The 24,691-nt window shown below is 36.8% G+C and overlaps 1 protein-coding gene across 6 annotated transcripts in view; it reads left to right on the top strand.

Moving 5' to 3' along the window:
- LOC149899008 (T-box transcription factor TBX2-like) overlaps nucleotides 1–18,751 on the top strand; it is a 102,843-nt gene extending 84,092 nt beyond the window's left edge. For 3 of the 6 annotated variants that reach the window (XM_090114197.1, XM_090114200.1, XM_090114196.1), the window contains 4 exons: nucleotides 9,738–9,896; nucleotides 10,513–10,589; nucleotides 16,142–16,278; nucleotides 16,525–18,751. In XM_090114197.1, coding sequence (XP_089970323.1) covers nucleotides 9,738–9,896; nucleotides 10,513–10,589; nucleotides 16,142–16,278; nucleotides 16,525–17,141 — 990 coding nt within the window. In that variant the 3' untranslated portion in view covers nucleotides 17,142–18,751. The remainder of the gene's footprint in view (nucleotides 1–9,737; nucleotides 9,897–10,512; nucleotides 10,590–16,141; nucleotides 16,279–16,524) is intronic. The other 3 variants (XM_090114198.1, XM_090114201.1, XM_090114199.1) reach the window with 2 other exon arrangements.
- Nucleotides 18,752–24,691: the final 5,940 nt, after the last annotated feature.

Below are 24,691 nucleotides of genomic sequence, written 5' to 3' on the forward strand. Positions count from 1 at the left end.
TACGGCGGGGACGCGTAATGCCCCGTAATTTGCTCCGCGGCGGGGTCACCACTGTTATTACGGAAACCAAATTTATTTAACCCTGACATTACTAAGTATTTACAATACTTTTTTCAGAGTTTTATTTTGTCTTTTTTAAGGGGTAAAGTTTTCCGATTAAAGTTGTAGGTACAGTGTGATTATAATATAGGTATATACAGGTTTATATGTGTTTAATTTTATTTTATTTTATTGAAATTTGTAATTTTTTAATTTTAATTGTAGATAATATTTTATGATAAATTTTGCAAAAATGTCGTAAAATTAAAAGGCTGTCGGACTATCAATTTTAACTATTCGGCATTTGGAAAATTAATCAAACATCAATAACTCAATAAGTAACAGTCTAATTAAACCGATATTGGACAAATCTAATTCACTGCATAGTTATCGTAAAACGCGATAATCATTGCAATACTTAGCGCAAGCAATAAAGGACTAATTTCCCATAACTTCCATTAAAAGCTAATTTAACAAATGACTTATGTTTCGTTTTGTGATTTAAGCGAATTTGAACTTTAATGCCATGTAGGAAATTGTGTGATATTTTACACAAATTGCATACATTTCACGTCTGCTATACAAATCATACCGATAGCGCCATCTAGCGGAGTTTATGTGAATCAAAAGTTTGCAAACGAGTAAGCAAGGGCGGATCCAGCTTTAGTGCCAGGGGGGGGTCACATAGACGTGGTCAATTTTCAAAAGCTATATTTTGGTAATTTAATTGATACGTAGATTTAAAAAAAAATGGTCAAGTGCGAGTCGGATTGGCGAACCAAGAGTTCCGTACAAACATTTTTATATGTTTTAATATTAAATTTATGCTTTTTTCGATTTTTCCTTTATCTGTGCTATAAGACGTAAAGTCTCTATTAAATAAAGATTAAATATCAAGATTCTGTGTTCACGGGAAGTACCCTGTATTTTTTGATTCCTGGCAATACTTGCGAATGTTGATATTAAGCATGAAATGTATGTTTTAGCAATTTTTCCCCCATCTTTGCTGACATTGATTTTAACCAAATTTCAGAACTCTGTATTCACAGGAAGTAGTACAATACCTATAAGATTTTGATTCCCTTGCGATAATGTCGAAATTTGCGATAATTTACGGCATAAATGGCTGTATCTTTTGATTGCGTTGGCTTATAAGTTTGAGTGAGTTTGATTTGAGTATTCGATATGAATTTCAGATTGATACCTCCACGCGTTCCTGAGAAAAAGGGTCTTCACAGGCAGACAAACTTGAAAAATATATATTTTTTGCAATTATTCCTGTATCTGTACTATAAGATGTTGCTTTGTACCGAATTTCAAGATTCTGAGTTTACGGAAAGTACCCTGTAGATTTTGAGTTTTGATTCCCTTGCGAACGTCGAAATTTGCGAAATTTTTCGGCATTTACGGCTGTATCTTCTGATTCGTTGACATAGAAGTTTGATTTTATTATAGCGTAAAGGTATTTTAGACTTGAGTTTTAGGTATGAATAACAAGTTAATACATGTCAGCGTTCATGAGTAACAGGGTTGTAAGTTAAAATTTTTTAAAATATTTTTTTATATTATAATCTAAGGAAAAATTCATGCTTTTCGCAATTAATAAACAAAGTCGTTGTCTCTGTGCCTATGTCCCTATGTATGATTAAATCTTTAAAACTACGCAAGGAATTTCGATGCAGTTTTTTAAAGATAGAGTGATTCAAGAGGAATAGTATATAATTTATAAGGTTTTAGAGAAAGCGGGCGAAGCCGAGGGTGGTAAGCTAGTCTGCGTTATAAGACGTTTGATTGTACTAAATTTCATGACTCTGTGTACTCGGGAACTACCCTGTAGGTTTTTATTTCTTAGGGAGTGTCGAAAAATTTCAGCAATTACAGCTGCATCTTTTGATTGCGTTCGCTAAAACGTTTGAATTTTTCACAGCATCAAGGGACCGTAGACCGTAGGATTTCGACATTAGCAAGGGAATCAATACCTGCAGGGAGCACCCTGTCCCGTAAACACAGTCTTGAAATTGAGTAAAAAGTATCGTGTTATAGCACAGATGTAGTAATAACTGCGAAAACCATAATTATTTAATTAAATTAAATAAAAATATTTTTTTAAATAATTTTAAACTAACAATCTCTTTACTCATGAACGTCTACATGTATTTAATTGATATTCACATCAGAACTCAGGTATATAATAACTTAAATCTGCTATTTAATTCAAATTCTATGTCAACGCAATCTGAAGAAAAAGCAATTAGAGCCGCATATTCTGTAATTCGCAACTACTTGCAAGGGAATCATCAATCAAAACTGTGATCAAAATCTACAAAGTACTTCCCGTGAACACAGTCTTGAAATTTGGTTAAAAGCAACGACTATAAGCACTTACAAGCACAGATAAAGAAAAAAATCCTTTAAAAAAATTGTAAGATACAACATAATGAAAAAATATTTTTGCTCGGAGTCCTCGGTGCGCGAGTCTGACGCGCACTTGGCCGATTTTTTGTTGTAATTTGACTGTATTTTATAGCGTTCATTTGAAAAAAAATTTTGCTATTTTATGCTTATCCACGAACTGGGATATTTCGATATTTGAGGTTTTGTGTGAAAAGTGTAACAGCAAAAGTTGTAGAAAAAAAATTAATTAAGTACATACAACTTTACCATTACACTTTATTCCGCAGTTATAGTTTTTTTTTTAATCGAAAAACCTGTTATTTGTCCTTAAATTACGACCACAGGTCGACCCTAATAAACTTTTTCTATTATTTTTGTTATATTCTCTTCAGTTACCGTTTGTAATTGATTTCATTGTTTTTTATTACTTTTATGTCTCAAAATTCAATAAAAACATCATATTGAACAGTATTAATTTGTTAATTTAAATAAGTTAATATTAAATTAGTGGTCCACTTAGGTCGTGGACCTAGCCCAGGGGGGGGTCATGACCCCGTGACCCCCCCCCCCCCTGGATCCGCGCTTGCGAGTAAGCTGTGTTTATCTAACTTTTTTCTTTCAAATATGTTTCGTTAAATGTTTTATAATAGAAAGATTTTTATCGGGTTTTTGTAAGGTTGCTTTTGTTAATGCTAAAGACTGGCGAAATCAATCCATGAAACTTTTATACTAAAAAAATGTTTTACGAAGTATTGAACTAAAAAAACACTTCAGAACTTTTGATATGCTTTATTATTTATTCGTAATTATATATAACATCAAAAGTTACTGGTTAGAAGTCGAATAATAGAAATGATGGTAAAGTTATATTTTTAACTAGGTAGGTACATCAAAAATTTACATTTTGTACAAGGTTCCAATGGCCGTGCTCCATATTATTAATTTTCTAACACGTAAAAAATTATATTGTATTTCTCCTCAACTTGTCCAAAAACACACCATAATATCCTGAGAAAAATTACACCATACATTTTCCCTTTCCTATAAATACGACCAAATCCAATCCCCCTACAGTAACAGCCATGTAGGTACTAATAAGATATTAAATAAAGACTTTTAATGAATTAATAGCTTTTAATATATCCAAACGGAATGTCGATTGTCGCGTCACACTGCTTTCTTCCCGCGCAATAGACTGACATCTGCCAGCATTAGGGAGGGGACGTGGCCGCGACTAGTGATGTGCGTTCTTGATTTCATCTAACAGCTCGGCCATCCTGCAACCCTTCGGTCCCCGAAGGAAGCTCACCCGGCCGGCCACAGGAACTCACTCATTCCCGCGGACACGACGATTCTTGCTTCTCGAACGGACAGCTTCGGCAGCTCTTCAGCTAAGGCCCTTGAGGCAAGCCATCTCTGCGAGGCCCCTAAGGCAATGCAGGATTCGTTGATATTGCTAAGGCCCCTGAGGCAAGCCATCTCTGCGAGGCCCCTAAGGCAATGCAGGATTTATTGATATTGCCAAGGCCCCTGAGGCAAGCCAACTCTGCGAGGCCCCTGAGGCAAACGCAGGCTTCGGTGATAGTGCTAAGGCCCCTGAGGCAAGCAACCGAGTCGTTGTCAATGCCCTTAAGGCAAGCAAAAGGATATTAGTTAATGCTGAGGCCCCTCACGGCAAACAAGACATTGGCTCACTATGCTAAGGCCCCTAAGGCAAGCGTACAACACGACAATGATGCTTTGGCCCCTCAGGCAACATAAGTTATTTCAGTGTGAACAGGCTCCGAAAACAAGTGTTGACAAATACACTAGGCCCCGGAGGCAAGTATTGTATCAGATACTCGGATGTAACCACTGCGGACAGTGACAGGCCCCGGAGGCATAATTCTTACATAAAAATCAAATGTATAAGGCCCCATAGGCAAACTACTTTAATTGGCACAATATATGCAACGCAGTAACCAATCAAAACACGAAACTGCTCATTGATAATAATTTAATACACCATTAGGTAGCGCTATCATCAGATGACGACTCACATCGAGCTCGCCATAACTTCAGTTTGTCACGTGCCACTATGTTTTTATAGGCTTTTTTGCCCTTAGCAGCTGACGTGACTTCGTAACGATCGTTAGGCAAAACTGCAGTAACCTTATATGGTCCCGCGTATTTAGGGATCAACTTGCCACTGGACAACCCTGGTCGCATAATTTTTCGCTCAACCATCACTAAGCTACCAACTGCAATTGGTAAACTAGCACGACGACCCTTGTCATACCGCAGTTTCATTCGTGCGGCGTTATCAATAATTTTGCGGGAGGCTTCCTCTCTGTTCGGGGCTATCTCTGATGGCGCATATGACGCTCCCAGTATATCCCCGGCTAAACGGGGTCTCAAGCCACATAATAGCTCCAACGGCGATTTGCCAGTCCCTTGACTCACGGTCGAGTTGATGCCTAGCTGTACTTTAGGCAGATATTTGTCCCATCCTTTTTGCTCTTCGCCCATATGAGCGGATAATGAATTCAAAATAGTGCGGTTTAGGCGCTCAACCTGCCCATTCGCACGTGGAGTTGCCACGGCATTCAAAACATGTTTTATATCAAACTCGCTGCAGTACTCTTTAAATTCACGTCCGGTGAAAGCCGTGCCTCTGTCGCTCACTATTCTTGTGGGATAACCAAAAACTTGACTTATCCTATTTAGGGCAGTAATAGCTCCTTTTGCATTGGCGCTAGCAACAGCTTCTAGCCACACAAATTTTGTAAACCCATCTATGAGCGCAAAAATATAAGTTTTCCCATTACTTTTACAAAACGGCCCTAAATGATCGACATGTAGGGTGTCGAAAGGCACAGGAGCTCTTGAAATCGGGTGTAAGAGTCCAGGCTGTTTACCAGTCGGTTTCTTGGCGAACTGACAACCAATGCAGCTTGACACATACCGCTCTACACTTTTCCTCATTTTAGGAAACCAATATTTGGCTTGAATAGCCTCCAGACACTTTTCTACACCTAAATGACCATTGTTGTCGTGATAGGTCTTCATTATATGCCATCTCGCGCTTTTAGGCACAACAGGCTTAGCAGAACCATCCACAATACGGCACAACAATTCGTTTACAATTTTGTAGTCCTTAGATAACCCCTCTTTTTTGTGTTTATTAGCGTCTAACTCCAAGTGTAAATTCGTAATAGTTGACTGAATATCCTCATCAGCATCTTGTAAGGCGTTAATAAAATCCTTCTCTTCGATATGCTTAATTGTAATAGGATTTCGACTGAGCGCGTCCACGTGTACCATAGATGTCCCAGGTCGATGCTCCACGTCAAAATCATATTCTTGCAGATCAAGCCACCAACGCGCTATGCGAGGTGACAAGTCTCTTTTTGACCATGCCAGTCGCAGAGCTGAACAATCTGTCACAACTCGAAATTTGATGCCCGTTACGTACACTTTGAATTTTTGAATGCTAAAGACGACAGCTAACGCCTCAAGTTCGAAACTATGGTAGTGTACCTCAGTAGCTGTGGTCTGTCTGCTCGCATAAGCAACAGCTTTCCAGTCGCCATTTTCTTGTCGCTGTAGTAGCACTCCACCCAGACCCAACTTCGAAGCATCAGTATGGATCTGTGTTTCACGATTCGGATTATAAATTGCAAGGACTGGATCAGAAGTAAGTACCCTCTTTAATGTTTCCATAGCTTCAGTCTGTTCGGTACCCCAGCTCCACTCAGCAGTCTTCTTGGTCAACATTGTAAGTGGTTTCGCAATTGTAGCAAACCCTTTAATAAACTTGCGAAAGTAGCTCGCCAACCCTAAGAATTGACGAAGCTCGTGGACATTACTGGGAGCCCTGAAGTCCGCAACAGCTGTTATTTTGTGAGAAGATGGTCGTATCTCTCCTCCATGAATCTCATGTCCAAGATATTCTACAGTTTTGGTAAGAAATGAGCACTTACTCCGCTTCAATTTGACACCAGCAGCATCAATCAACTCTAAAACTTTCCTGAGATTGTCCAGACAACTAGAGACGTCATTACCCCAAATTATGACGTCATCAATGTACACCTCCGCACACTCATGAATAACAGGAGCAAGTATTTCATTCATGGCCCGCTGAAATACGGCGGGAGCGTTACAAAGCCCAAAACTCATCATCCGGTATTGAAAATGACCATCAGGTGTGACGAAACCCGTGTAAGGTCTCGAGTCTGCTGCTATTTTAATTTGGTGATAGCCATTCGCCAGGTCCAAACAACAGAACATTGTCTTATCAACAAGTCTGTCCAGTAGATCTTGAATAACAGGTAGGGGATATCTTTCTTTTTCGGTAATTTTGTTCAATGCTCGATAGTCAACGCACATGCGATAGCCCCCATCCCTTTTCTTCACTAGCAGTACAGGGCTTGCATAAGGCGAAGTTGATTTCTCCACTATACGAGCTTCAAGTAACTCTGCCACAATATTTCTTACCACTTCTCTCTCATGAAAGGACATCCGGTATGGCTTGTAATTAATTACCTTGTTTTCTGTCAATTTTATGTTCATTTCAATGTTACAGTTCCCTAACTCCATGCCGTTGCTGGCAAAACACCCGCTATAGTGCTTGAGAAGTGAGTTTAAAGCTTCCTGTTCCTCATCAGTCAAGTGATCACCCAATTTAGGTACATTCACTGGTTCTTTGACCATGTTCTTTAATTCAGCTCGAGCTACACATTCTTCACTTTTTAGTTCAATCTGTCCATGTGTCCTATTTATAAGTTTTATAACGACTGATCCATCTTCACTCTCTACTTCCCCACTCAGTATGTCCTTTTCATGCATTGGCAGTCTCTGTTCACTGGGTTTCACATCCATGATACCCCTAGCCAATGGTTCAGTTCTGACTGTTACTTTATTCAAGCCTGGATTTAACACAACATCAACATAAGGGTAGAGGCGCACCTTTTCAATGTCTTCACACAGCTCTGCGAGTTCCAAAGCCATATCCCTTTTGAAGACGCTAAGTTGAGAAGCAGTCTTAACCACCACCACATTTTCCGCTTCAGTAAATGGCTGTCCCACTAAAATATCAAAATCTTGAACTTGATCTGGTACAACATAAAACTTAGTCTTCAACTCAAGTCCATCCACCGTCAACACAGCTGTAGTCAAACCAAGAGGTAGAGTAAGAGCATCGCCATAACCCTTTATAACCATGTCATTATTAGTTGTGCATTCCAATTTTTGTTGCTCACAAAAACTATGCTTCATAGTATTGCAAGAACTACCAAAATCAACAAAAGCTTCAGCAGGGTTCCCATTAATCAGTACAGTTTTAAAATACTTTTTGTCTGAGACATCATTGCATACTGTCTGAACTTTCCGGACCAGTTTGTTTTGAGGACTCGCTCTGGACCGTTTCCTACATTCATCAAGAGTGTGGCCCTTAATATCACAGAAATTGCAATGTTTCTGAATTCGTTTCTTGAAACAGTCAGCTTCAACATGACCAACCCGATCACAAAATGAACATCTTTTGTCAGTTTTATTTTTGTTCTGAATTTGAGTTGTCTTCTTAGTACTCCTATAGCACCTGCTAGCCTTATGGCCAATTTTGCCACATGAAAAACATTTTGTTGTTTTATTTAATTTTTGGTCACTAGGTCTGGAGGTGCTTGGCTGACCATTGTCATTGCCCAAATCTGCAGAATTAATGCTAGCTAAGTATTGCAAAAGAGAACCACTATCACGGCACCCGGCTGACTTAGCACCAACTTCCCACAGCTTGTTACCAAGTGTCCCAATGACAGCTTCAGTTATTACTTCATCACTCAGATGGCAAGACATTCCAATACCCAGCTTTGTGTAGAAAAATTCAATTGGGTCCTCATCTAGCAACCTCACCCTATTGACGAGTTCCCTAATCTGAGAAAGTTTATTCTTGGTGAAAGGAAATGCCTTTATTAACTTTTCCTTCCACTCGTCCCAATTAATCTCATATGAAGCTTGTTGTTCATACCACGCTTTAGCGTACCCACTCAATTTTGAGGTGCAATTGCATACTAGGGTACGTTCATCCCACCCATGCATCTTGGCTGTGCTCTCTATGCAATCGATACTGATGTTGTTTGGGGGTTAAATTCTGGTACAAAGTCGTTACGCCCTACATAACGCACAACAGGTCGCATATCCTTATCAAAACTAGTACTTGAATTAGATATGGGCGGTGTCCCACTCCTAGCGGGCATATTCTTCTTTCTTAACTGTCTGACTAATTCTTTCAAATCCTTGATCCTCCTTTCCTTCTTCCTTATCCTACTTTTCAGCTTTTTCCCACCTTCCCCAGAAGAAGAAGATGAAGAACTAGAGCTACTATGAGCCCGTTTCCTATCCTTGGAGCGACCCATATTACTCTTATTTATTTAATTACAATCTACTTAAAATTAGGTTTATAACAAATTTTTCTATATCAAGAATCTAATTAGCCTTTGGTTTTTATTAAATTGTTCTGATTCACACATATACACCTCTATGTTATTCTATAGTAATTGTCCAATATATATAACGCACACAAGAAATAAAATAGAAATTAAGTTTTTAAAATTATCTTCTATAAATTCAAAATATTATAATTTATTATTATAATAGTCCACACACTTAGAATGTTTTAATATTCACTAGTTATTGTTTATTTAATGTTCTAGTAATCCAAACAGAATTAAGACAATATGAAAAAAAACAATATGGATGGAGCTCACCAAGGTCTCTTGCACAATATACCACACCAACTTTATATTTCAAACTTGTCACCACGTGTACCGCGAGCAAGGTCACCCAATAAGATTTATCATTAAGAAAGCAACAATTGTCCATAAAACACAACAAAAGCCCACACCAAAGTTAGTTTAAGCGTTTAACAGTGAAAAGCATCCATTATTGCAAAATTAAAGTTCAACAAGTAAGTTTTCCGTCACCAATTAGTTAGGTTAGTAAAACTTCAACACACTTTTGTTAACGAATTAATCATGCCACAAATCACATATATCGTTTGTGCTCGTGAGAAACATACCACTTCTGAATCTAATAAGATATTAAATAAAGACTTTTAATGAATTAATAGCTTTTAATATATCCAAACGGAATGTCGATTGTCGCGTCACACTGCTTTCTTCCCGCGCAATAGACTGACATCTGCCAGCATTAGGGAGGGGACGTGGCCGCGACTAGTGATGTGCGTTCTTGATTTCATCTAACAGTACCTACAATGTACATCACCACAAACGCTAAACCGCTCGATCAAGTTCCTAAGCTGTCTAAAGTGTGTTACGCAGACGATCCTGAACTCGATGCACAAGTACCAGCCCCGGTTCCACCTGGTCCGGGCGAACGACATCCTCAAGCTGCCCTACTCCACCTTCAGGACGTATGTCTTCAAGGAGACAGAGTTCATCGCGGTCACCGCTTACCAGAATGAGAAGGTATGACGTCACTGCACATGTTTTACGTCATGTGTATTTTTTTAACTAAGAAGCATTTTTTTTCGTCACTTTGCCAGTATCATATTTTAGAATTTTCATATCTCGTAGGTAGTTGACAAGCTTAAAAATATTGTACGTAATATTACTAAGTTTGTGTTTTATTGGTGTTGCAACACTCGAATTTAAAGCTTCCCGTATTGAAAATCAACTTTGGCAGTAGATATATTGAAAAGTAACGTAAAAATTTCGTGGATTGAATTTTTTAATGAACACATTAAAAATTCATTAATTCATAGCAATAAGGACAAAATTATTTAAATTCTATTCAGTGTGGCATATGCTTCTTTAATAAACCTATAGAGTGTATAGTGTAAGTTAATTAATGGTATTCCAAATATTGCACCCCGAAGCATTCACCATAAGTTGCCAACCTTAAAAAAGTATTCAGAACTTTTGGATATGAATATCAAACAAACAAAAAAAAGTCCAAAACCATCCTGCAAATAACATTTACCTTTTACAAATATGAACCGGCACCATCATAACTTAGTTTACCTTTTCGTAATATCAAAATAAGTGAAATATAAAGAGGAATGAAACTTTTATTTTCTCACAGATTACGCAACTGAAAATCGACAACAACCCGTTCGCAAAAGGTTTCCGCGACACGGGCGCGGGGAAAAGAGAAAAGAAGTAAGTATTTATACCGCGTTCTATATACGATTATTTAATAAAAAACTAAAAAGCCACGGTTGAAACTCACTTGACGTTTAATTGAAGATCGCTTTTCGAGATAATTAGCGGTTCCTCACTACTCTGCGACAGTACAAGCCTTAAAAACTAGCAGTTAACATCAAGTGATTTTAACCAAGGCCCATTACTAGTTCTCTCTCTAATAAATATTTATTTTTTAAAATAACAGACTTGACTTCGTATAATTTGATACATTCGTAAATGCGGATAAACGAGAGGTTTATAAAAAGTAACTAGCAAAAAGCAGAAATTAAGTCTCGTTTCGTAATTTGGGTACATTTTCTAGAGCTTGATAGAGACATTCTGAAGTACATTCATTCCTTTAAACTGAGTATTTTGAATTTTGAAGGGTAATCAACCAAAGTTGTGACGGTTACAAATCAGTTTACCTATAGGCAAAAAGTAAAAGTATTGCGAATATAATAATTATAATTGTAATATTTTGTATGATAGCATGTTCAACATAATATTCATATTTAATAATAACAAATTCAGGAATTTACTACAAGCAATTTTAGTTAATGTCGTGTTTGTTCACAAAAATAAGCATTTATTAAATCACGTCGCTGCGTCACATTTACAACGAGCGTTAGAATTATTGCTGCAAATGAGCGGCAATAAAGTGAGCCGTAGGTGGTAAACATTCAAAGATTAATGAGGGCACAGCCGTCTACAATTTAACTAAAGTTAACAACTAACGAAATTAGTCCGCTATCTGTGAATCTCCTCAAATTAATTAGGGCAAGAACGTTTCTGAACGCACCGCTAACACCGACGACGAAATTCAAATTAAACCAATCTGGCGCCTCCTTATTCATGTTCGGGATTTAAACATGGCGGGTAACGTTCAAAATGGTGGAGTCATTCGACTTGGCGCTTTTTCCAACGTCTTTAGCGTGCGAGGGAGAAAATTGGATTTCCGCGATAAAATCAGCTTTAGACTTTTTTCACCGCATAATTTGATAGCTCACCGCAGTGGGAGCTTGCGGTTCCGCTTACTTATTTGAATTTCAACGAACAAGAACTCAATTAGTGTGAGCTGTGAGATTATTAAGATGAGGCGAATTGACAGATCTGGTTTTGTACTAATAATCCAATGGTAGGAACTCGCTACATCTGTACTGAGATGGCACAAATTTTAAATGAGATTCATTCAATCATAATGCGATCATGTATCAAACTTTTATTTCTCACTTACAAGTTACAATCTAGTGTATTTGTCGCAGTCGTTAAACAGTCTTAAAGTATCTTATACATATTAATAACGTTTATTGTTAAAACTTAAAATTAAACTGCATAAATGTGCTAAAATGCAAACATAACGGTAGCTAATGGCCCATTAGGATCCTTTGGCTTTGTTGGCACATATTTATTTAACGTTCAGGAAGGCATCTTTAATTCGCTTACACAACATTTTACACCGGAATTGTCGGGCCACAGCTTCCAAATTAAAGGGCATACACGGCCGGACACCGGAAACTCGTCTTTTCAAAATGGCCGTCGAGCCGGAAGCGCGGGAAACGTGAGCGTTTTGATAAACGCCACGTGAAAAGCCGGGACACATGCCGCATATCTCAACGTTCCCTTTGTATTATTTACTCTATGGTTTAGCAGTTAGCTGGGACCGGCTGAAATGTAAATTCATTGCGATTTTATTTTATGCCATTCTTACTTGACGTTGTTGTAGTCAATACACTTGACATTGCTTCACATTCGATAGGTGCTAAATTACACATCTATAACTGGTAATTTCTTAAATAATTTCTCTGAGATTTCTGTTTAAATAAAATATTTTTAATCAATTTAGACTTTTAACTTTTATTCTAATTCCATATGTGTACATTGATCAAATGACGATTAAGGATTCATCAAATTATTTACGTAGAGCCATAAGAGAATCTCTATAACTGCAAGATGCAGTAAAAACAATTTATTCCAATTCTAGACTAACATTTTGTGCCTATTTCTTTTCAATGTTATAACTCTTTTCACCCAAACCATTATGCAATTAAAGAAATAAATCCAAACGATAACGATCCTAACAATATCGTCCATAAATTTAAAAGAAATCAAAACAAGTATTGTTAAATGTATCATCAAAAATATGCTCCATAAATTGCGGCGAGGGTTGCATCACTTCGAGAATAAAAAATTCGGTAAAATTGCTAGGAGCTGGCAACCCCGCGCTGGTTTACATTGTAACGTGAACACCCTAATGCCAACAGTTTAAGTTAGGGTTGCCATCAACAGTAATAAAAACGATTTCATAATTTTTATTATGATCCACACTTCACTAAATTTACATGTCAATAATGCTTGCGTATTAAAAATTTTGGAAAAGCATAAAATTATTGTTTAAAGATATGTCAAGAAAAACGTATGAAATGACCACTATTGAAATGCGAAATCGACATTTTATAAGAATTTTCCATATAATATCTCAACTTTCAAGTGCCAATTTCTATTCTTCTGGGTACCTACTTACATTCCCATTTAAAGTTAGAAGACTATTAATATATGTCTACATTAACAATTGTATAAAGTAGTACTTTACTGTAATACGGTATGCATTTTGAAATGTTACTTGAATATTTCATACTTCTACGTATTACAATTTGCAGACACATCAGAATTACGAATGTGACTCTCCATACCTTTCAGACTTAGATTCGGCTGCTAGTTATCAGATTCTAAGTCTATCCTTTCTCAACCAAATTATTTTTTAATTATTAATTACAAAACAAATAACTATTTGTTTTTCCTATCATATTGCAAAGTTTGCATTCAAATTCAACTTAAACTTTTCTCTCAATTCAAGAATTTTCAAAGTAAAAAACATTCACCGTTTAAAACGAAACAAAACCAGCCCTGACCACAAAGGGTGGCTAAATTAAATTCTATCAGGCAATGAGATGAGTTAATAAAATGAATTTAGTAGACCCCAGTAATCAGGCGCTTGGTGTTTGGGGAACAAACAATGCACAATAAACTTTTACAGAAGGTAAACTTTAAGACAATTGACAGTGTTTTGCGATGATTTCTCGCTACGGATAAGTTTTAAATTCAATGCCAGGTTTAATTGTTCTGAACGTTTTGGCTTTTCTCAACTTCTGTTTTTATCTATTTAAATGTTTTGCGCAAGTCACGTACTTAGTGTCTTTTATAAAATTTCTAAAAATATAATGACTACATACAAGAGACTGTACGTAACTTTGCGTTCTCGTATAATACTAACTGTGAATACGAACTGAGATTACCTAAATATTGCAGAAATAATTTTAAATAACTTTAACGTTTATTTTCATTTCGCGTAAACAACAACTTCTTTACGGAACGCTTTCTACCGATACAACCCTCATTATATTATTTTTTTTAACAAATATTCCTTAAAAAGTTAAAATTGTCTCAAAATATATTATTCCCTGCGTGTCCTTTAAACGAGTCGGTAATTTTGACACTATAAGCAAAAAACAGACGAAAGGGCGCGACAGACGAGGTAGGTTTCCTCACTATCATTAGGAAATGATTAACCTTTGGAGGGTCGCGGTGGGCCATTAACCAAAATGTCAACCGCTTGACACCCCTTCTTGATACGATGGCATTTTTAAACCCACAACAATGTATGCAAAAATATCCGATTTAGTTCCTAATTTTTAGATATAGAAACTTTAATGATTTCATACGCAGCTAGGTAGGTATATTCCTTGACTCTATACCATCTACCATCATACAGTAAAATAATTTCAATCAATTACCCGAGACAAATTTGGCGCCCACCTTCGAATTTGAAATGACATTTCTGATCTCATTCCGTGAGTTTCAACGTACATTCACTCCACAAAGTATAACTCAAAATGACAATATTTACGACGTCCCTAAACACGATAACTGAATCTTAACTGCACTAATTTACTAAACGTCGTCGCAATGATAAAACTTTATTATAACATGCGAGATTGCAAGCTTAAGTTTAACGTTCGACATGATTCAACTTTTTATAGGATATTATTTCTTATTTATAACGTAATCCAATTTACCTTTGATAATGACAGGACGTAAAGAAATCTGCGTAGTCTGGTCAAAATTTATAAACTCGTAATAGGTATGTTTTTATGAATTGCACATTTTCTATATACGGCAATTAAAGTTTTATTTAATCAATGAATTTATTTTCTTATGTTTGTACAACTATTGCATAAATATATTTAGCAATGTGTTAGACTTAAAAAGAAATATTAAAAATCAATTTTATATTGCTTTAACGCGAATATACGCAACAATTTAAATCATTGCCAATATTAAATCAGTTTGAGAAATGTATTCTAAATAAATATAAATAACCTACTACCACTTATTGGAAAAGTTACAAGTTTATTTTATTTATTTGTTTAGAAGTAGAAACAATATTGTCACAAGAATTTAATGTATTTTCTTTGTGGAAGTTTACATTTCCTCTTGTGTCACTCACACAAGCTCTTTAACGGTATCTATTATTACTATTGATCTAAAGCTAGCTGTAAAGCGCGTCATACACGGTGAAGATACTATAATATTTTATCTTAAGATACTGTTATATTTTATATTACAGTATCTTAACGCTTCCGGTATCGGCGTTCGGACCATCATTTTTCTTTTTGTCATTGCGTACCACCCACCCCTGTAGAACCGCCATCCTGTTACAAATGACGCGAAATTTTGTGGGTCATTTGTAACAGGATGGCGGTTCTACAGGAGTCTTAGTACGCAATGACAAAAAGAAAAATGATGATCCGAATGCTGATACCGGATGCGTTAAGATACTGTAATATAAAATATAACAGTATCTTAAGATAAAATCTTCACCGTATGTGACGCGCTTAAAAGTGGAGGTCTTTTTAAACGATTGTTTGATGTATAAAAAAAAACATTCTTTGTGAAAAATATAATTTTATTTGAAGATTATTCTACTTTTCTACTACAACGAAAAAGAGCTTTAAGTTCGGCTTCGGGTTTGGTTGCGTGGTCTGCATTTTATGGAGGCAAAATTATTGAGTCTTCTGTGATCTGAAAAAGTAAATTAGAAATTATAATTATAGAAATGGAACCAGTATTCGCATTATAGAGTTTCTATTGAAGGATATATTAATTAAAGAGCTTATCTGACTGTATGATACTAATAGATGCATTTATCTGAAATATTGATAATCCTAGAGAGAGAACTAGAAATCAACCAAGTCTTTTGCTTTAACTCTTAAGACTATAGCTTCTTACTTTATAACGTATACCATCATACCTTATACCTAGTATTTATATACCTACCTATTTCTTAATATAAAACTAGTGCTTAATATGCTTCTTCTTTTTTTCTTAACCTTAACACTGTATACCATATACCTTTTTACCTTTATCTACCTACCATTTACCTTTATACCTTTTACCTTTTTACCCTCATACTCATATATCATGTACATTTCTACATCACCTAATAAATAACATAACGATAACACGAGCAGTCTGTCCGTGTACCGCAGGCAAGCGCTGCTGACGGCGCGGTCGGACGCGCGGGACGACGACGACGAGCGGCCGCTTGACGTTGGGGGTCCATCCAGCCCCCCACCGCCGCCTTCTACCACGCAGCATTCTACCAACTGTAAGTATTGTTATTTGGTGATAAAAGAGAGTTTAGGACTTGAAGGACATAATGATTATATGTAGAATATAACGAAAACTGAATAGAAACTAAAAGAAATAATAAAACTGACTCTATTAGTAACCAGGGAACAATTTTGAAAATATAATTTAGTCAGAAATGTTTAAGTAACACAAAATAATTAGCAAAACTCGTTACATTGTCTTTTAAATTGAAAGACAGCATTAACATTTATTTCTTCCACAGCCTGGTTCACATCAAGCGGAGGCGGCGGAGACTCCGGTCCCGACGAAGCGGGCTCCGACTCGTCGTGCTCGGGCGGCACCCGCGCGCACTCCCCCCCGCCGGGCCCGTCGCGGCCCTCGCCCGCGCCCGACGTGTCGCTGGGCCCGCCCGTGCAGCCGCCGCTGCTGCCCTACCTGTACCCGCCGTCGCTGTACCCGCCGCCGTTCTTCCCGCCGCACCAGATGCCGCCCGGGCTGCTGTTCAACCTGCACCCGCTGCTGCAGCAGTACTCGCTGCCGCCGCCGCCCGCGCCGCCCGCGCCCGCGCCGCTGGGCAAGGCGCACCGCTTCGCGCCGTACGCGCTGCCCGGGCTGGGCTCCGCGTTCGAGCAGGTGGCGCCGCGCGCGCGCAGCCTCAGCTCGTCGCCGGCGCGCGCGCGCGGGGGCTCGCCGCCGGCGCGCGCCGCGTCCGCCGACCCGCCGCCCGACGCGCCCGCGCCCGCCACGCCCGGCGGCCCGCCGGCGAGCGGCCCGCCGGGGCCCGCCGCGCCCCCGGCCCGCCCCCGCACGCCGCCCGCCTCCGACCTCAAGAGCATCGAGCGCATGGTCAACGGCCTCGACGTCGAAACGCAGGACTGACTCGCGACCTAGCCGCGAACGTGTACATAGAGTGTATTTATATCAGATCCCGCCGGGATGTCGTTTTGTATCGTTCCTATTTTGTTTTCTGTCGAGTTCTATTCGGGTCGATCGTATGATGTACATAGTTAAGCTCGCCCAAGCCGTTTCTTTAGAACGTTAATGTTCGTCGATTGATCGTCACGCGTTACCCGCACTCGCTTGTCACCTGGATAGTGAGCGATGACCATGAGTTTTCCTGCAATGTCGTTTTGTAAAATTATGAAAATTTTATTAAGCTCATTTTAAATTTTAAAATTTCTATGAAAGTTTCCCATTCCTATGGTTATAAAGCTCCAGGCTTCATTGATAGCAGTATATTTTACAACGCCTCATTTAGGTTACGTTTCACAAAATTCTAAGGGAGTTATTCAGCTATTATACTTTTAAATGCATCTAGGCTTAGTCATGGTAGTCTTATTATGTCTGGCATACGAAAAAGCATTAGTATACAGATAAATTAGCATTCATATTTTCCGTCTTATTTTTGAATCTATGATTTCCATTTTCAAAAAGTTTTTTACATGTCACCGTCATTTGCTTTCCCGCCATTTTAATTGTAAATTGTGTTGTCAAATATACTGTTACTGGAGCGGAGTGTGCCGTGACGTCATTATTCGAACACGTAGTATGGACACGATAGCTATCACATTAGTTTCCACTGCAATAGATATAGAGATATTATTTTCGATGAAAAGAACTTTATGCGAGACATCAGCAACATTTATATATTTTAGTACCACGTTATCAAATACTTACACCAATTATAATTTGTTTTTATTTTACTAAGTGTTATTAAAATATAAACAATTTATTTCTTATTTATTAAGATTTATTTTAAATAGATTATTATTAAATCAGATGGTATTTAAAAGATGTCAAAATAAGGCCTTTTCGTCGATTTATCGATTCATTTAATTCCCACTAAGTATAAAAATAATTATTGCTTTATTGTGTAAATACAATTTATAAGGTATATTTACGTGTTTATTATTATTAGACATATTTTGAAAATATGTTTTATCAATTGTGCTGTGAACGAGTGCGTTCGGTTGTTTCTTGCAAAAAGAGTCGAGAGAAATTAATAATTTTATAATTTAATTAAATATTAATATAAAAAAGTATTATAATGAGGCATTATTTCGTTTTGTATGGAAGTATGTAAAATTAATCGTAAAATTAAAAAGTTTATAAGAGTTTTCTAAGAACAATCTGACGCACCATATAAAAACGATTGATGAAAATTAACTGTAAGTTAAAATTTTGTAATATATAGTTGATAAATTTGTAGTTAAAATACAAAATATATAATTATAAATGAATATAATTTTCCATGGAATTCATTAAATTTAAGACCATTAAAAGTAAATCTCGAAATAATATACGTAACACATTTTGTTGTTGTCATATTTTATCAAAAGTGAATTGAAATGCAAACACATGTTTGTTGATTTGCCATTTTTCTACAGAATGTAAAAAAGAGTTGCTTTGAGAAGTTGAGAGACTGTAACTATGTGACAGCTGTATTGAAAACTATTCATTAAAATATATAGATAAATCTATTGACAAAAGACGTGTTTTCTTTTTGCTCACATCACCCACCAAATAGAGAGGAGATCTCATCGAATACAAGAAACTGTAGACAGTTACACTACATAATAACCCTAAAATCACACACAATACGGTTGAAACTCAAACGCCAGCTGCTTTACGAACAAATCGCGAATCTATCTAATATGAACATCTGTATTCAAACGCGAAGGCAATCGCAAAAACACATCCGTAATCAGCAGCGTGACACGAGAATTGGCCATAAAGCCATTTTTTCTATCTTGTCTAACAAGCTTTATACGCCATAATTGGAATCACTCCCAACGCCGATAGCATCACAGAGTCGCAAGGTGTCACGTACTATACATAATTGCAATATCAGATTGTCGCCTCGCGTTTCGCCCACTTAACTGTAACCAGTCTCTAGATAATATGAGTTTACACGTAACAATGTGTTTTATTAGAGAGGCCAACTTGCACGTGTCACAGATTAAAGCAACTGTTGAGATTCGCAACATTCGGTCAGATTTGTGTACACTTGGGTTCATGTTACTTACGTTGTGACAAATTTTACGAAAAATGAAAATTAAATAAGTAATAATATATCTATACTACTATATAATGTGCTGCTCAGTATGGAACTGAAACTCAAAAACACTATTTCGTATACTAAATGCTAAGCTAATCCTGAAAATATTCAAATAAGCAAATTACCATATTTCATAGATACAATACATATTCCTAGATTAATATGCATGGTGAAAAGCTTAATAAGATACAACAAGGTAGGTAAGTCACAACTATTTCTGGCTTCATCCAGAAAGGTTGTAAAGCTTCAACAAAATGACAAAACGCAAAACCATTACGAGCAAGATACTTCAGCTTGCAAGACCACATCCAGTTTCTAGTTGATTCTATAATCATAATACTTAAGTTTGCGATAATGTCCATTCATTCCTTTATTCGAGAGATTTAGTATACCATAGAGGCTGTATAACTGGTCACCCTTAAGTATTAGTATTCTAAACTAGTTCTGAGGCGAGGTGCGCAAGAGCAGATCTCTGATAGCAGTGTGGCGCGTCATAACGATGGTAACAGCATCGCCAGTGATTCAGATGAAACGGGTTTTGGGTGTATAATGAGCGATATGATCTTTATGTGCTTTACAGAGCGTGATCTCAATGTAGCCAATTAAATTTGTGATGATTTGGTACTTGTGGGTACTTGTATACGTACATATGTCACTTATCGTAGAATCGTTTTTACTAAAATGTTTTACGTTATATGAAAAAAGCAACTTCTTATAACTCTTGCTATTTTCTGTTCTCACCTGAAATGAATTTAATCCCTAACATATTTATCCAATTAAGAGAAATAGCTATTACCTAAAGTCAATACTGATTGGAGAACGGGGAATTTCTTTAGGCACTTCTAGCTACTATTATGTATTTTGTGGCACTTCTGAAACAAGAGTCACGTTGGCTCGATGTCTAGGAAACTTATATTTTACAAATCGATAAATATGTAATTAAACAAACTATTTTTAAAGTAGTTTTAATAGGCGACTATACACTATACATTCTGCATTGTAAATTAAAAATACGTAGATAATTGATATTTACCAAAATGTGAAAGAATTCAAAATATTGTTTAAATAAGTGTCTTCCTTGAAAATTTCGTTTCTTCTCTCGAATCATATCATTATATGAACCAATTAACATAAGTTTGAATAGAAACATAAAATATTTCAAATTCTCTATAAAACGAATACAGTAACCGTACCTAACTCAGATGTCCAGATTGAAACCGGCGTGAAAAGTTATTTCAGGAATCCCACATTCGCGTGAGAATAAAAATTGAAAAAATCGTCTAACAAGCGATAGCCGATGCCCCATTATAATTAATTGTTGGGGTCCAATTGACGACGTTTCCTCCCGCTCCCTCACAGGGGACGGACATAAGTCTGTCTCCCTCCTCCGGTTTGATATCCTCGCAAATCACTTGAGACAATACGAAGACAGATGCTTGCAGAAGCCGACGAGGGGAAAGTTAAGTTTATTTAAGACGTGATAAAATTGATTTAAGGATAAACAAGCGGGCTCTAGAATGTCTGATTTTATTATTGCACCTCCGACAGGCAAATTCCATTTGCATTTTATTATCTGTGACCGGCAATATAAGATGAATGTTATCTGGGTTCATCAGATAGAAGATTCCTCTAGGGCTAAAATTAATAACTACAAATGGTAAATTAACAAATCCTAATATTAATTTTCGTTTGGAAACACAACTTGAATTACGCCTCTTACAGAAGGATTGTGTGAGTGTAGTATTTTTACTCGCTGTTTAACTTTGTTTCTAATTTTATGTGGAGAAATATATCTACCTCATATTATTATAGTTAAAAATCTAACCGTCCGTGGTAAAATTATCGATAGGTAGATAAATGTTCATAAACATAACTTTTCATAAATTATGTATCATAGGTACCTATACCTACATGCTAAACTTTATAATCTACCTAATGATCAAAATTTTATACCTAATCTTGTTAATCAATGCTTTTAATTGATTTTATGGCGAGAAAACACACCAATTTAATTAAAATTATGACTCCAGAACACCCTTCATAATTTAGTACATGTTCATGAGGCCAAGTGCGATCCAGAACATAATGCGCTTATGGTGAAATTTCTACTAACACCACATGTGAAGAAACCATTGACGTTTTCTGTTTTTATACCACACGTATTTATTATATACTTAGGTATGCGATTTAAACGCCTGACAATGCTGGGAAAAGATGCTCCTCCCAGTACTCATATTTATAATCATATTATAAACAAAAACACAATATCGGTAAGTAATTATAATAAAGCTAATTGCGCATTGTGCGTTCATCCAAACGCCGAATGCGTTCTTGCTACATTGAATCCGACCTGTGAATCCGACTGATCGACTCAAAAAACAAAACCGATTGAAAGGTAACAAAAGTAACCTGTCGAATATATCAGTGGCGCTATCGCTACGTTACGATTTTTTCGCTTCCGTACGAGCGGACTCAATTGTTTAACTAACAAAAAATGACAGTTATTCGACCATTTTCGCGACGACGAATTGCGCAAGACAAAAACGTATGAATTTTTCGACATTTCCACCGCGCCGGTGGCAGGCGCCGCAGAATTTTAACGATGCATTGGAAAGTAAATGCTAATTATTATTTTACTGACGAAATGCAAGTGAAGTAAGGGAATATGTTTTTTACTGACGAATCCTTAATAGATTCTTCTCGTGTGTTATTAGGAATTTTGATCTTGGGGTCTCTTGGGATCATAAAATGTATAGAGAGTATAATAGAGCAATATTTTTAAATTCTTATAAAATTCTAGAAATAAGAATGCTAATTCATACAGTTTCCTCTATTGCGAAATTCCATTGACATGTCATTTTACGCATTTTAGAAAATAAATAAAAACTCTTTCTTTAATTCTCAGCAGATATTATATATATGTCCTTTAAAATTATACATTTCATAAGATTTCATCCTCCTCAGACAAGCGGTCATTATCTACAGTCTGGATACTTACGCATCGCCCATACCACGTCATTCAATTACAAATTCATGACATCTTGAGCTTACTTTTTATCAATTCGGGGATATTTATTAGCGAAGCCCCTCAGTGTCGCCCCTAATCAGGGTTCGGTGGGGTAATGACTCGTGAAATTAGAGATTGTCCGTCGCGTATGCTAACAAAATACAGGCCAATTTGACCGATTGTTGTCATAAAACGATAAAGTAGAAGTTTTTAATAGTTATAACCTTAAAAAATTTATGACATTCTAGATTTCTGTTAGGTGTGTGCAATTTTTAATACCTATAGAACCCTTTGTATTAAATTCATAGTTAGGTATTAGATAACATTTTTTTTGTGATTGAAAGGCACGAAAAGACTTCATAGATATAGGTAGGTGGGTATTGATAGCATCACCAATGACGATCACTATGCTTTTAAACATTTTAAAACGAAAAACTCTTATAGTCTTGTAAAAAGACTCTCCAACGAAACGAAGGAAGAAGTTACCTCATACGATATTTCTTCAATACATTCTAACACAAGTACTTAATATCCGAACGCGAATAATATTCCCAGAAATGTCTCAATAATCGTGTCAATTTGAACCGACATTCTATCAGATGATTGCATCCGATTTTTTGTATTTCGACCTTTTTCCGAACGATGCAACTATCGAATACAAAATCGATTACTCGGAAACTAATCGACGAGTAATTTGTGCTGACATCCTGCGAGCAGAGACAATAGATTGCATACATTATGCCGGGACCATGTTTTGGGAAAAGCGTAAACAATGTCTGATGCTGCATCTTGTTTAATAAAAAGTTTACGTGTGTTCATTTGACATGGACTTTGTTGTCGTTTTAAATAGAAATGTTAAAAATGCTTTTAAATTGTTATTCATTAAAAATGTATCGCAGCTCTACATTACATTTAAATTTATCAATTAATAATATTTTTAGTATATGCGGTAGAACTTTACAATTAAGGCGTACTTTAGTTCTAATAAAAACTGGATGAAAATTTCACAGGATATAGGATTACATGGAAGAGGAGAGAGGAGGCTTTTACCCAATAAGGGATCCCTGGAAATAAGAAAATTAAAACTAACATTAGATACTAAAATAGATTAAGTTAAACTAACAACTAACAAAACATTTGAAATGTAAATTTTGATTTTTTTACACGGAATGAATGAGCTTCTCTCCATAAGAATATGAATGAGCTTATTATTATTATTATTTCTAATAAAATGATCGACCAAATAAGTTTCGGTAAAATCATGCATTAGATACAAAAAAAAAATATACCAAACTCTAACTCCACTTTTTAACTATGCCTTGTCAACTATTTTAATGCAGTTACGGATATAATATAACACACATATTCATAAAAATAATAAACAGTATCCCATTAAAAACGAATAAAATGAAGATATAACTTTAAAACCTTTATGATATTAATTCGGAATTCGCAGTACATACACGAGTGCACTTGACGGGTGGGCCAATCTATTTCCGACAACTACTAAGAAACGCCGAGCCGCAACTGCACCAAGATAACCTGCCACGATACACTAAATTAATGACTCTCACGACCTCGATATATGTTTTTCACTATATGTTAATACGTCGAGATTTATCTTTCGCTAGCAAACCCGATCGCTTCTCCACCCCACGATAAAAGCGAATCGATGACACGACGACCCTGCTGTCGAAAAAACAGAGAGTAATTTTTACTCCAATCAATCACCCGAAAAAACGGCCCGTGTTTCTGCGGTAATTCGCTAGAATTCCACCGGAGATTTAGTAGCGAGTCGCGTGCTAAACCTGAGACGATATAATGAGCGGCGCGCTCATTGTCCGATCCAAAAAAGAGGATATAAATAACCAAATGAGAATGGAAAAGCGGCAAAAAAGCTAAAATAAAGGAAGCTTCAATTGGACAAAGGCGCCGAAGAGGGATAATTCGTCGAGGATATGCACCAATTGTCACTGTTTTGTTCCCTTTTGCCGGCCACTGACAGCAGCCGCAGCCGACGCCGGCGCGATGTGACTATAAAATTGTCACTTTTCGACCCGACTAAATATAGTCCATTGAATGAGTCCCTCCAAGGGGGGTCTAGAGTGCGTGAGTTAGTAACGTAAGATGTTTCTTCGGAAACATGTCAAGAGTCCCTAGGTAATAAACATACTAAAACCCCGGGACACTAGGAGGAGCCCCGGAGTGGGGGGAGGGGGGAAATGAGTCCATTTTTTCATTTTTCGCTTAAATCTCAAAAACGGTACATGTTAGAGAAAAACTTTCAAGGAAAAGATGAAAGGCCATAAAGTTATCTACAAGTTGTACCAAAATCATTTTTTCCTATATCCTACCGTTTCTGAG

Source organism: Colias eurytheme, chromosome 21, assembly GCF_061535395.1.
Source record: "Colias eurytheme isolate Ceu_HAF_F1 chromosome 21, ilColEury1 Martin Lab GWU primary, whole genome shotgun sequence".
NCBI classification, from domain to species: Eukaryota; Metazoa; Arthropoda; class Insecta; order Lepidoptera; family Pieridae; genus Colias; species Colias eurytheme.